This window comes from Orussus abietinus, unplaced genomic scaffold (assembly GCF_000612105.2).
Source record: "Orussus abietinus isolate OABI.00-Male unplaced genomic scaffold, Oabi_2.0 scaffold237, whole genome shotgun sequence".
Lineage (NCBI taxonomy): Eukaryota > Metazoa > Arthropoda > Insecta > Hymenoptera > Orussidae > Orussus > Orussus abietinus.
Genome location: NW_019394386.1, coordinates 27230 through 39486, shown reverse-complemented (window position 1 = coordinate 39486; position 12257 = coordinate 27230). Strand labels below are relative to the sequence as shown.

The 12257-nt window shown below is 34.6% G+C and overlaps 4 protein-coding genes across 6 annotated transcripts; 2 read left to right on the top strand and 2 right to left on the bottom strand.

Moving 5' to 3' along the window:
• Nucleotides 1-124: 124 nt before the first annotated feature.
• LOC105703826 (60S ribosomal protein L5) lies at nt 125-3022 on the bottom strand. The gene is made up of 6 exons (XM_012432516.2): nt 2921-3022; nt 1837-2022; nt 1576-1710; nt 1175-1377; nt 752-929; nt 125-469 (listed from the first exon to the last, which is right to left on the bottom strand). Exons 1-6 carry the CDS (start codon nt 2921-2923, stop codon nt 281-283), a joined length of 894 nt encoding a protein of 297 aa, XP_012287939.1. The 5' UTR covers nt 2924-3022; the 3' UTR covers nt 125-280.
• A 254-nt stretch (nt 3023-3276) lies between these two features.
• Nucleotides 3277-6196, top strand: LOC105703936 (lysine--tRNA ligase). 3 transcript variants are annotated; one of them, XM_012432734.1, is made up of 9 exons: nt 3286-3384; nt 3622-3755; nt 3886-4033; nt 4106-4555; nt 4631-4876; nt 4956-5378; nt 5474-5667; nt 5744-5906; nt 5978-6196. In XM_012432734.1, the coding sequence occupies exons 2-9, from the start codon at nt 3640-3642 to the stop codon at nt 6062-6064; spliced, it is 1827 nt and encodes a 608-aa protein (XP_012288157.1). In that variant the 5' UTR covers nt 3286-3384; nt 3622-3639; the 3' UTR covers nt 6065-6196. The 3 variants fall into 3 exon arrangements, with proteins under 3 accessions (XP_012288159.1, XP_012288157.1, XP_012288158.1); XM_012432735.2 differs by lacking the exon at nt 3286-3384 and adding an exon at nt 3442-3481; XM_012432736.2 differs by lacking the exon at nt 3622-3755 and having other exon boundaries at nt 3277-3384.
• Nucleotides 6197-6348: 152 nt separating this feature from the next.
• On the bottom strand, nt 6349-8483 carry LOC105703937 (OTU domain-containing protein 6B). The gene is made up of 4 exons (XM_012432737.2): nt 8322-8483; nt 7537-7948; nt 7221-7440; nt 6349-7134 (listed from the first exon to the last, which is right to left on the bottom strand). The coding sequence occupies exons 1-4, from the start codon at nt 8413-8415 to the stop codon at nt 6949-6951; spliced, it is 912 nt and encodes a 303-aa protein (XP_012288160.1). The 5' UTR covers nt 8416-8483; the 3' UTR covers nt 6349-6948.
• A 363-nt stretch (nt 8484-8846) lies between these two features.
• Nucleotides 8847-11891, top strand: LOC105703899 (DNA replication licensing factor Mcm7). The gene is made up of 9 exons (XM_012432668.2): nt 8847-9040; nt 9119-9327; nt 9401-9564; nt 9650-9968; nt 10077-10262; nt 10338-10551; nt 10637-11114; nt 11174-11325; nt 11444-11891. The coding sequence occupies exons 1-9, from the start codon at nt 9004-9006 to the stop codon at nt 11857-11859; spliced, it is 2175 nt and encodes a 724-aa protein (XP_012288091.1). The 5' UTR covers nt 8847-9003; the 3' UTR covers nt 11860-11891.
• The last annotated feature ends 366 nt before the right edge of the window (nt 11892-12257 follow it).

The following is a 12257-nucleotide window of genomic DNA, read 5'->3' as shown; positions in this document are numbered from 1 at the left end:
TTTCTTATTTTACACACTATTAGATTTCATTTTGTTATCGAGTACAGACCAGTGCAAAGAAATTGTAATTACACGTGTTCTCATATATTAAAGATCTTTATAACAAATAAATAGAGCAATAATCAACATAGCATACAGTAGATTTTATTGTGTTTCATGCCACTGTTGTTTCATGTACACGTACAAAAAAGCCATAGTAATTTAACAGATACATTATCTTATTAGGCCAGCTTTGCACGTGCAACGTAGTGTGCATTGTGGTACAAAAGTTTTTAATCTACTATGCTTCCGTTTCTTCTAGCTTCTTAAGGAAAGAAGCTTTCTTTTGTGCAACACGATTCTTTCGTTCAGAGAGAGAAAGTTTCGCCCGATTCCAGCGTTTCTTGACAGGTTTCTGTGTTCTAACAACCTTTGTATGTTCGGGATCAGCTCGAATAGCTTCATGGGCTTTCTTATAGATTCCTTCAATCTGTTATTGCATTATAAAAATATACATCAGTCATGTAGGATTAAAACATCATAAAGAAAGAAAATATAGAAGTGAAAAAGAAAAATAATGTAACACAGGTCAAAAACAAAGTGTTGTCAACATTACACAATACATTCATTGACCTGTGCATTAATATAGTCCAACTGCGACACTACAAGGCAATTTAGTCCTAATAGCAATTTAAATCGGACAGTTTTAAAACGTACACATATTATACATTGTAAAGCATAATATTAACCAATAAATCACAGTACAACTTACATTTGCTGCAGTTATTCCATTTTTAATGTACTGCGAAAATTGCCGCTTAAAGGCCTCGTCATCTTCTTCCTCCAAGGTTCGCATATAATTAGCAACATGCTGAGCAAATATATGTTCTCGATGAACATCAGCATTAAACGATTTGGATTCATTGTCATAACCAGGGAACCTCTTCGTGCTTGTTAACAAAAATAAAACGGTGTTACATCATAAAAAAGCAACATGTAAACGAAAAGAAAAGGTAATGTATTATCAGAGACACTTTATAATCTTGTGATGCCAATGCTTAGCATTCTTCTACTGATGTAATACACAGCAATAGAAGTTAACTTTGCGGTAGCTCAGATGACGCGCATGTGTCATAAATTCATCACCTAATAAAAGGGAATGAGAAGACTTTGAAAATTAAATTTAATATTGCACCTGTGTGGAATATTAAGCCCGCCGTCAACGGCACCTTTCATTGCACCAAACACACGTGCACCAGTTGTTGTACGCATTAGACCTGTGTCTAAATAACACCTGAATGCCCCTGGCCCATCATCTAATTCCTCAACATTGTATTCATCTCCAGTTACTACTGTTGCACCCGCATATAAAGTGTCTAATCCCAATTTTTTAAGAAGCTGCAAAAAAAATATTTTGATTAATTCTTATACAGAACTTAGACTAATGAATTATTGTCTAGTTATTAAAATCAGAATTGAATACAATAGGGAACAAATTAATTTTCTTCATGTATGTATCAAAGAGAGCTGAGTGATTCATCATTTGATAATTTTCTTTTTTACATAACGTGAAAAATTTATATATTTGATACTTACCCTTCTAGCAAGTAGAAGACCTGTACAATAAGCAGATGCATAGTTGGTAAGTCCAACCTTGACACCATACTTTGGAAGTTCATGGCTATATGCTGCACATACTATTTTATCTCCTTCAATTCGCGAATAAGCTACCTAAATAAAAGCAATAATTGAGTACAACATATCGTCCAATTTCTTTTCGCTACTGCAATTATTTTTTATGTGAGATTGAAATTAACAGCTAACACTAATTTAAAAGGTAACGTCAATTATACTAACTTGACAAGTGATGTCTTTGTTGGAAAGTCGAACGATCAACCTGTATTTAGGAGTGTTATATTTATTTTTATCTTGAATGGTGAGTCTTTTGCGAGCATAGTAATCAGTTTTGCCCTCGCGACGCCTTTTAAACTTGACCTGATATCGCTTAAAATACTGCTTATTCTTGACAACCTTCACGAAACCCTAAAGAACAAAACAAAACATTATAACAAATATTCTAGGGGGATAAATTAAAGGATCAGTAATGATTTATAACTCAGATAACTAGCGTCAATAGGGAACATGTAAGTTTCTTCACTTTAGTGTCAAAGCGAGCTGAGAATATCATCATATTCTTATAGAAGTGAAAGTAAGTGATTTTTAAAGTTAAAGGGTCACACGATTTTTGATTTATTTGTAACTGATTATTCATTGCTAAATAGTTTTGTCTTACAATACGAGATTTTGAATAGTTGCAAAAGTGAAAAAAACCTCTACATAACAAAATAATACTTTTAAATAATTGGCTCTCTGTGCTCATTAAATATATTGCAGCATTAATTAAACGATAATCCTATATAAAATATACATTTCATCAAATGTTTCATAGGCTTAAAAAATAGCATACACTTACAAGTACTGTAATACTGTATCATAATTCATTTATTTAGAGTAATCAAGGTGCACGCAATTCACAAAATATAAGATTAAGAAACAAACGACAAACAATGTACTTGTATCGTATAAAGTAAAAAAATTAAGCTATTCTGCAATTGAATCTATATATCAAAATGCCTAACCTCAAATTTTGTAGTAATTTCACAAACTTAATTTGCGTATTGTAAGGTGATTAATTTGACATTAGGGGCCAGTAATAAATTTTGCATATTTTTCACAATTTGATCGGGCCATATGGTGCTCAAAATGAACGTCTAAACATTATGCCGTGCGCGTGAAACCGCCATCATCGATCCTCATTCTACGAATCTGTCAGCGCCATAACGATCATTCATTTCGTCAAAACACAAAGAGATAATTTCACTTCATAAAATATTTCTCCGTTTGAATCGACGGATATTTCTTTGATAATACATGCACTCACCATTTTCCCTTAATAATGAAAATCCACCGCCAAGGGACCGTCCCGACAAACGGTCCTTCCAGAAAAGACTTCCTTGCGGCGCACGCACATGTACAGTTCGCTTTCACTGTCATATGGCGGTTCCACATGAACACGGAACGTGGAAGAGCAATATTTCATTAGCGCTAGAGCGATAAGCGACAGAGAGACGAAGCGTGTATAAGAGGTTCTGATTGGCTGTAGAGAAACAGCGGAATGACGGAACTTCCGCGTACACGTACGAACATACCGTGAGCTGCTCATTTTTCACATTTTCACTCCATCTACCATACGTAATAGACCACCCACGCACCCAAAGTTGGATTTATCTAATTCGGTATTTAATTCATATCGACGGTGGAGACGTGCAACTGCATGGTGTGTAGTTCTTTCCGGGAAAGGGTTAACGACATGGCTGATTTGGCAGGTGAAAAACTTTCGAAAAAGTAAGTAATACTTTATTTTAGCCTTTCTCATTGATAATACCAGTAATTGTTTGTTACTCTGACGTTTCTAACCTTCTACTCCACAAAATTATTTCCCGTAAATATCCAGTACGAGTGCGGTTACTCTTATTGCGGTCCACGTTGCGCTCAGACTGCATCCACGCTGCTTACACGCCAAATTTGGCGAGTACGGCACGTCGAGTTTCTCGAATTTATCTAAGTCAAGATTTTGTTCAGGTCTCCCCGGCTGACTCGATGATGCGCACAATTTTGAGAATCTTCGTTCCGTCCCGTACTCGTACGATAATAGCGAAAGTCCGATCACCCGACTTGAATTTCCGTCATTTTTCGCTATTCAACCTCTCAAAAAAGTGCGTACTTATCGGTTAAGCCTCCACGTGTAGTAGCGGTGCATATGCTCGTATACAATGTATTATATACTATGTATTTTATTACGTGTATGAACACTAATTGGAGTACATTTTGAATTACTGATTACAGTGAACTTAAAAGGCGTCACAAGGCTGAACAAAAAAGTAAGGAGAAAGTTGAAAACCAAGAAAAAGTAGAGAAACCAACACAATCTATTAATGTGAAATCCAATGACCAAGACAAGGGTTTGCTAAAAGAAGAGGAAATTAGTTCTAATGTAACAAATACTTTCATTTGCCGTTACTTTATAAATTCTCCTTTGTTTTCATTACATATTTTTATCATGCAGGAATACTTTAAATTACGAACTCAGGCGATTGCCCGACTCAAAGAAGAAGAGGAACACCCGTATCCTCATAAATTTCATGTATCCATGTCATTGGAAAATTTCATTGAACAATTCAGTTCTATTGTAAAGGAGGGACAAACACTTGAGAATGAAACGCATAGCATCGCAGGTCGAATTCATGCTATACGAGAATCTGGTGCTAAACTTATTTTTTATGATCTTAGAGGAGAAGGTGTAAAAGTTCAAGCAATGGTCAATGCTAAGAATTATGAAAATCAAGAAAAATTTTTTGCCGACACAGCCAAAATCAGAAGAGGTGATATCGTAGGGGTTGTTGGCAATCCGGGAAAAACTAAGAAAGGAGAATTTTCTATAATACCTCATCGTATCACATTATTAAGTCCTTGCTTACATATGTTACCGCATCTTCACTTTGGATTGAAGGATAAGGTACATGACATAGATACAATTATCCATTTTAGTTAATGTCTTTCTGATTATGTATAATTATAAACCATCTATTAGGAAACAAGGTTCCGCCAACGCTATCTAGACCTTATTCTAAATGACAAAACAAGAAGAACCTTTCATGCAAGGGCAAAGATAATTGCTTACATCCGTAAGTTTTTAGATGATTTGGGTTTCTTGGAAGTAGAAACTCCTATGATGAACATGATCCCTGGAGGTGCAACAGCTAAACCATTCATTACCCATCATAATGAACTGAATATGGACCTTTACATGCGCATTGCTCCAGAATTATATCATAAAGTAAATTATTGTAAATGCTTTTATATATTTGATAAGCTTATTTTGAAATTATGATTAATTATTGTTTATATCACTGCAGATGTTGGTGGTAGGTGGATTGGATAGAGTCTATGAAATTGGTAGACAATTCAGAAACGAGGGCATCGATATGACACACAATCCAGAATTTACAACGTGTGAGTTCTATATGGCATATGCTGATTATAATGACCTTATGTGTATTACAGAGAACATGATCTCTGGTATGGTGAAGTCTCTGCATGGTACTTACAAAATTCAGTACCATCCTAACGGACCAGAGAACGAATCGGTAGCTATCGATTTTACTCCACCTTTTAAACGAGTATCAATGATGAAAACCTTAGAAGATGTCCTTGAAGTTAAGTTCCCTGAACCGGATAAATTAAATACACCAGAAGCCAATCAATTTCTTAGTGAACTATGCATTAAAAAAGAAGTAGACTGTCCACCTCCTCGAACTACAGCTAGACTATTAGACAAAGTAAGAATGTAATAAGAAGATACACAAATGTACCTTTATATAAGTTAAGCATTTTCCCAGTACCTGGTATAGTAATTGACATAATCGAATTCTAGCTTGTCGGAGAATTCATAGAAGATTCGTGTATAAACCCTACTTTTATTTTGGATCATCCACAAATTATGTCACCACTGGCAAAATGGCATCGTTCTGAAAAAGGTCTCACAGAACGATTTGAACTCTTTGTTATGAAGAAGGAAATTTGCAATGCTTATACTGAATTGAATGATCCCCTTGTCCAAAGAGAAAGGTATTTATATATTATCGATTTCGTTTTCGTTGTCACTAGACAACATTAAATTTAACCTTGAAATGTTAAATTGCAGATTTGAACAACAAGCCAAAGATAAAGCTGCAGGAGATGATGAAGCACAAGTTGTAGATGAAACTTTCTGCACTGCTTTGGAGTATGGGCTACCTCCAACTGCGGGATGGGGTCTAGGAGTTGATCGACTTACCATGTTCCTTACCGATACAAATAACATTAAGGTAATGCTTCAAAGTTCTATCCTCTAATCCGATGTTTTTATCTTTTACATTTACTTTATATATTTTTACAGGAGGTATTACTTTTCCCAGCCATGAAACCCGATGACCCATTAAAGAATAAAGAATCCACTGATGAAGTAGAAGTCAATAGTAACTAAATAAAATACTTTTTTTATGTTACAGTATTATAAGATCTTTGATACCCATAATTGGATAAATTTACAGAATATAGAGATCGTACAATGTAATCTGAACCAATGTAAATGGAAACAAATGAAATTAACAAATTCTTTTATTGTGATATTTCATATCTTCATATGTATGTCTCTTGTATCGACACACTGACTACATACATGTACCTATTACGGTATAAGCATTCACAGTTTTGTATGTTAAGTAAAATCTAGGATACACATAAGCGGAGCAAATCGCAACTTACTTACTGAACAGTTTGACAGTAATGTATGTTCTTGCGCGTATTGAAATGTACATAGTCAAAAGACAGAGCAATAGGGTAGTATACACGTTTATGTACATACGTGTATGTTACACGCAAAATCCATTTCGGCAGTAGACTGATATAATTTGTAGATATTGTCGAATCACAAAGAGACAGTGACTTTTTTTTCGGCTTATCAATAAAAAATTGAAACTCGGATAGCTAAACCAAAGTTTCGCAAGTAAAAAATAATGTAGTCAATAGAAGTCTTCTCGATTGTTACCCAAAAACTTTCCAATATTGAAAGCATGAGATCCGAGCTTCAATTTATCTTTATTTACAACATTTCAACCTAATATTCAATTGACAACATTGCACAATTAATGAAATACCTGGTTTTAAATATTTCATTTCATCTAAGGTATATGAATTCATTGTGTTGTTTTGAACTTTTTAATTTAAAACTATTTTTAGTAAATATTGGCAGCTTTTAAAAGGTTCGTACTGATATCGCGAATTAAATCCCCATACTGTGTATAGGAAAACAAGTGTTATCGTTTTTGGCAATGCTTTTAATAAAAATATGACTAAGTTTAGGACTTATCAACTTTCTTTGTCCTTGACATACTTGATTACCGAATTGTAGTGAGCACCAAGCTCATACATATGTCGATGGTAAGTCAAAATAACTTTTTTACTATTTTTGAATTCATCCCCAATAATATACGATGCACCAAATGCTTGAATGACTTCAATAGGGCATTTTAGGACACGAGATAATACCTGCAACTATTAAACCATTGCAAATTATTTTTAAATTAAAACATCTAAAATGGCATGTGTGTATAAAAATAATGTAAATCAATTTATCTTACCTCTACGGCACCACCCCATGCACTTGTATCTGCCACATTATCACAATATTTGTTATATTGCTCTGGAGAAAGCAAATCATCGGTATCAGGATTTGACAAGAAGGGTAAAAAGTCATTCATATTTTCACGTAAGTACACCGCAGTTTTGGCCCTGAGTTCTCCAAATCCGAATGGTGCTTCTCCTATGGATTTCAACTGATGTGCTACAGCATTGTATAGACTACAACAATTTATAATTATAAACATTAAAACAAGAATTTCTCCTCAACTAGAGTATCATGAAATAAGTGATTTTAACATATAAATTGAAAATTACCAATGGCCATCACTCGGAATCTCATAAATCATTAACTCTCGTTCGCAAAGGATCTTCCTAATAGTTTGCATTTCAACATTTCTTTTTCCAAATTCATTTAAAGCTTCTTGTTCGATTATCAAACGATTGCGTGCCTTCTCAGCATCCGCCTTCTTATCTCTTCTCTTTTGTGCTTTTGAAACCCTTTGTGACGCAACTACTGATTTTTCATCTGTACTGTCTTCAACAACATTTTGTAAATCAGAATCATCCTCTGCTTTATTGATCGTGAAATGAGATAATTTTAGGTTCGCCATTTCCTCATTCTGCCGTGTTTCTAAATCAAGTTCTCGACGACTTATTTCTTCAATGGTCTCTTTCTTTTTCTTCTTATCACCCTTGCAAATTGATTTTTTTAGAATCTGAATTTGTGCTGAGCAATACAAAAAAGATCGGTAATTAGATAAAATCAACAATTAAGAAGTTCAACATTATTTTGGAAACACACAGATGTATTGAAGTAATGACGCATGAGAAAAATAAATGTACTCTTGAAAATAAGTAAACCTCGGAGGAAAAATTGTGTGAAATTTAATACTCTAATCCATTTTACCATTTTAAAATTGTTAAACTTAACAGTTTAAAGAGTAACTCGTATTGCAGTACAGCCATTCAACTGAAATAACTAAAGTATGATTGCTGCAGAAACGATACGGAAAAAACAAATAACGTTCACGCGTATCACATGAAATATGAAACTTAACAAATTAAATATTTTAACATATAAAGGTCATATGCTATAGCACCTTGAAGCTCTTTCCTTTCTCTTTTGTGTTTCTGAACTAATTCTTCTTCGGTGATCACCTTCTCAGCCATTTTAATTTTTAAGTTATCTCCCATTGTGAATATCTACAGGTTTGTTGCGTTACCTGCATGCAAGGTTGTAACTTGTAACTTTTTGGATTTCGGTCTTAGCCTAAAGACCTAGTATGTACCTTTATTTGCAATATTACTAGACCGGAAGTTCTAGTGATCTCGTTCTTTCATATAGCGAATACGTAATTCAGCGAATAAACCCACGTGAGATGGAAGTGCGAGAAGTGAGCGCACTCGTCAAAAATACGTAATAAACGCCCTGCTTCGGGGTATACGAAATCATTAGTTTTTGGTCCACGATGGCGCTGATATCCTGGCAACTAGCAGTCCATACTTTTATAGTCAAAAACCCAAAGTCCCATCTTAGACCTAGGGAGAATTTATCACCCGCGTCTGGTAACACTGGGACTTTCCGCTCTATCGGCTTTTTTCTTAATTACAACGCGGGAAAACGGAGTTCTTCTCGTTGGAGTTGGTCGTTTCTTCGAATTGGGATGTTTTCAAGTGTGGATCAGTAAATGCAGAATTGATTCTTTTATTCATTTGATATCAAATATACAATAATATTTTCCTTTTACGGCCTTCTATAATCGTGCCGAAGATATTAGAAAAATGGCACCTAAAGGGAGAGATTATGCAAAGGATAGAGGTACGCGTCTAATTCGTAAACACATGTAATTGATTTATTATTTAGAAACCGACTAATTGAATACCATTTTTACATTAGACCAATTAAAGCTATTTTTAATGGAATTTGTAAAGATGAATGACAAAACTGCGGACAAATGTTTAAAATATCATTCTCAACTAAAGAAAATTGCACACCGAGAACAAGTAGCTCTTGAAATTGACTTGGATGATGTACAAGAGTTTGATGATAATCTAGCTACTTCCATTGCTAATAATACTCGTCGCTATACAAACTTGTTACTGGAGGTTTGTGCCTAAAATATTAAATTATATATGTACATGTGTGTGTGTGTGTGTTATATCGTTATTTCTCTTACAGTTAATTCAGGAAATGTTACCTACTCTCAAGGAAAGACAAGTAGCAGCTAAAGATGCATTAGACATTTATATTGAACATCGTTTATTGATGGAATCACGTAATAGGCCTACTGTAGACCAAAGAGATCCAAGAAATAAATATGCACCAGAACTAATGCGACGCTTGTAAGAACACTTGTAGTTGCAAATAATGCGTGGTATTGTGACTGTAACTATTAACTCATATAAGTGTAATGTTTTCTTTTTCCAGTGAGGTTTATTTTAAAGATTTTAGTGATTCAAAAGGATTTTCTGTAAGAGATATAAAAGCAGATCGAATTGGAAAACTTGTTACAGTAAGGGGAATAATCACTCGCTGTACCGAAGTCAAACCAATGATGGTTGTAGCAACTTATACATGCGATCAATGTGGAGCTGAAACTTATCAGCCAGTACAAGCTCTTAGTTTTCTTCCGCAACAAACTTGCCCTAGTGATGACTGTCGTTTAAACAAATCTGGTGGAAGACTTCATATGCAATCAAAGGGTTCAAAGTTTGTCAAATTTCAAGAAGTTAAACTTCAAGAACATGTAAGTTATTGATCTTAGTTTAAAAATTGTTGCCTTTCATCTTTGTTTACATTTAAATAAGTTTGAATGAACAGTTATACGATTTATGGTATATGTAAATTATTACAGAGTGATCAAGTTCCAGTTGGCCATATCCCTAGATCTTTGACAATTTTCTGTAGAGGAGAGACTACAAGGCAGTGTTTACCTGGTGATCATGTTTCTATCACTGGCATATTTTTACCACTTGTCAAGACAGGCTTTGGACCTAGAGGCACACCAGGATTACTAAGCGAGACTTACATAGAAGCACATGTAAGGGCTTCCAAATTATATACTTTTTTCTTTAATATGTTTTATATCATATTAATCAAATTTTTGTTATTTCAGAGAATTGTTTGTTTAAGTAACATGGAAACCGCTGATGAAAGTTCCAATGAAATCACTGATGAAGAAATAGCTCAGTTAACAGATGACGACTTATACACCAAGTTAGCTTGCTCAATTGCACCTGAAATTTATGGTCTGGAAGATGTTAAAAAAGCTTTATTACTATTACTTGTAGGTGGAACTGATAAAAAGCACGACGATATTAAAATAAGAGGTAAATAGAATGATACATGAAATATTATTGTAATGACGTATTATTACTGATTAACTTGAAATTGAGTGTTAATCTGTGACTACAGGAAGCATTAACATTTGTCTAATGGGAGATCCAGGTGTTGCCAAATCACAGTTACTTTGTTTTATAACACGTCTGGCTAACAGATCTCAGTATACAACTGGACGTGGATCATCTGGCGTTGGTTTAACTGCTGCAATTATGAAGGATCCATTAACAGGTGAAATGACGTTGGAAGGTGGTGCTTTAGTTTTAGCTGATCAAGGGATTTGTTGTATCGATGAGTTTGACAAGATGGCAGATGCTGACAGAGTTGCAATCCATGAAGTTATGGAGCAACAAACTATTTCCATTGCCAAGGCTGGTATCATGACATGTTTAAATGCAAGAGTGTCAATACTGGCAGCTGCTAATCCTGCATATGGCAGATATAATCCAAAGCGATCTGTGGAACAAAACGTACTACTTCCTGCAGCTTTACTTTCACGTTTTGACTTACTTTGGTTGATACAAGACCGAGCCGATCGGCACAATGATCTCAAGTACGTATACCAATAGCTTATTTGATGTATTTGACATAACAAGATAAAATGTTTGACAGGTTGGCTAAGCACATAACTTATGTTCATCAACATTGTGTACAACCCCCTTCGAAAACGAAACCCCTGGACATGAATCTCATGAGGAAATATATTAATCTTTGTAAAAAAAAACAACCCATTATTATCGAAGAATTAACAGACGGAATTGTAGGTAAGTTCACTCACCCAATTTCTATTAAATTATACATGGGTACAGTTAATTTCTTTGTATCTGAAAAAGATCAACGATCTAAAATTTGTAAAATAATAACTGGCGTATTTTTATTCAGACTCTTATGTATCAATGCGAAGAGAAGCCCGTAATAGTCGCGATATGACATTTACGTCAGCTCGCAATCTACTTGCTGTACTTCGCTTAGCTACTGCTTTGGCTCGTCTACGACTATCTAATGTGGTTGAGAAAGCAGATGTAATTGAAGCAAACAGACTTGTCGAAATGTCGAAAGCCTCCATTAATCTTTGTGATATTAAAATGACTAATAGACCTCAGCATCACAATGATCGAATATTCCATCTTATCAGAGAATTAGCTGGTGATAGCAATACCGTGAAAGTATCAGACATCCTGGAACGATGCACTAGTAAAGGATTTAAACCTGACCAGGTTGAAGAATGCATCACAGCGTATGAAATACTAGATGTTTGGCAGGCTAATCCTGCTAGAACGCAAATAACCTTTACATAAGTTGCAATTGTACAGTATGTTGATTCATTTTGACTAGGTCTTAAGACTCTTTTATCAAATGCGTATTGTAACGAGTTAAAATTTATTTCATGACAGCTTCAGATATTAAAAATCAATAAATGATATATTTGTGTATCTTCGGTTTTTAAGAGGGAATGGTACATCATTTTCAATGTCGTTTCCACACCTAGTAGAGTTAAAAGTGAGGAAACTTTGCATCCAAAAATATAATTTTCTCTCCAGAGCTAGACTTTTTAAATTGTCAGAAAAAATGTAAATACGTAAAAAATTCATACTGGCAGAACACGAATCTGTCATTATAGCCTGTGTCGTTACTTGTTGCTGAAATATATAATAAACTGGAACGCTCACCACGCTTAAACGTACACGGCAAGCTT

What these genes read in the sequence shown, in the direction of transcription:
- LOC105703937 (XM_012432737.2), bottom strand. Translation starts at nt 8,415, where the DNA reads ATGGGAGATAACTTAAAAATTAAAATGGCTGAGAAGGTGATCACCGAA. An exon ending in ATTCCGAGTGATGGCCATTG is followed by an intron (nt 7,441 to 7,536) that starts GTAATTTTCAAT and finishes AAATTGTTGTAG; the next exon opens with TCTATACAATGCTGTAGCAC. An exon ending in CATGGGGTGGTGCCGTAGAG is followed by an intron (nt 7,135 to 7,220) that starts GTAAGATAAATT and finishes ATGGTTTAATAG; the next exon opens with TTGCAGGTATTATCTCGTGT.
- LOC105703936 (XM_012432734.1), top strand. Translation starts at nt 3,640, where the DNA reads ATGATGCGCACAATTTTGAGAATCTTCGTTCCGTCCCGTACTCGTACG. An exon ending in AAGAGGAAATTAGTTCTAAT is followed by an intron (nt 4,034 to 4,105) that starts GTAACAAATACT and finishes TTTATCATGCAG; the next exon opens with GAATACTTTAAATTACGAAC. An exon ending in CCGATACAAATAACATTAAG is followed by an intron (nt 5,907 to 5,977) that starts GTAATGCTTCAA and finishes ATATTTTTACAG; the next exon opens with GAGGTATTACTTTTCCCAGC.
- LOC105703899 (XM_012432668.2), top strand. Translation starts at nt 9,004, where the DNA reads ATGGCACCTAAAGGGAGAGATTATGCAAAGGATAGAG. An exon ending in AGATTATGCAAAGGATAGAG is followed by an intron (nt 9,041 to 9,118) that starts GTACGCGTCTAA and finishes TTTTTACATTAG; the next exon opens with ACCAATTAAAGCTATTTTTA. An exon ending in AGACTTACATAGAAGCACAT is followed by an intron (nt 10,263 to 10,337) that starts GTAAGGGCTTCC and finishes TTGTTATTTCAG; the next exon opens with AGAATTGTTTGTTTAAGTAA.
- LOC105703826 (XM_012432516.2), bottom strand. An exon ending in GTCTTCTACTTGCTAGAAGG is followed by an intron (nt 1,378 to 1,575) that starts GTAAGTATCAAA and finishes TTTTTTTTGCAG; the next exon opens with CTTCTTAAAAAATTGGGATT. An exon ending in GGGCTTAATATTCCACACAG is followed by an intron (nt 930 to 1,174) that starts GTGCAATATTAA and finishes TTTGTTAACAAG; the next exon opens with CACGAAGAGGTTCCCTGGTT.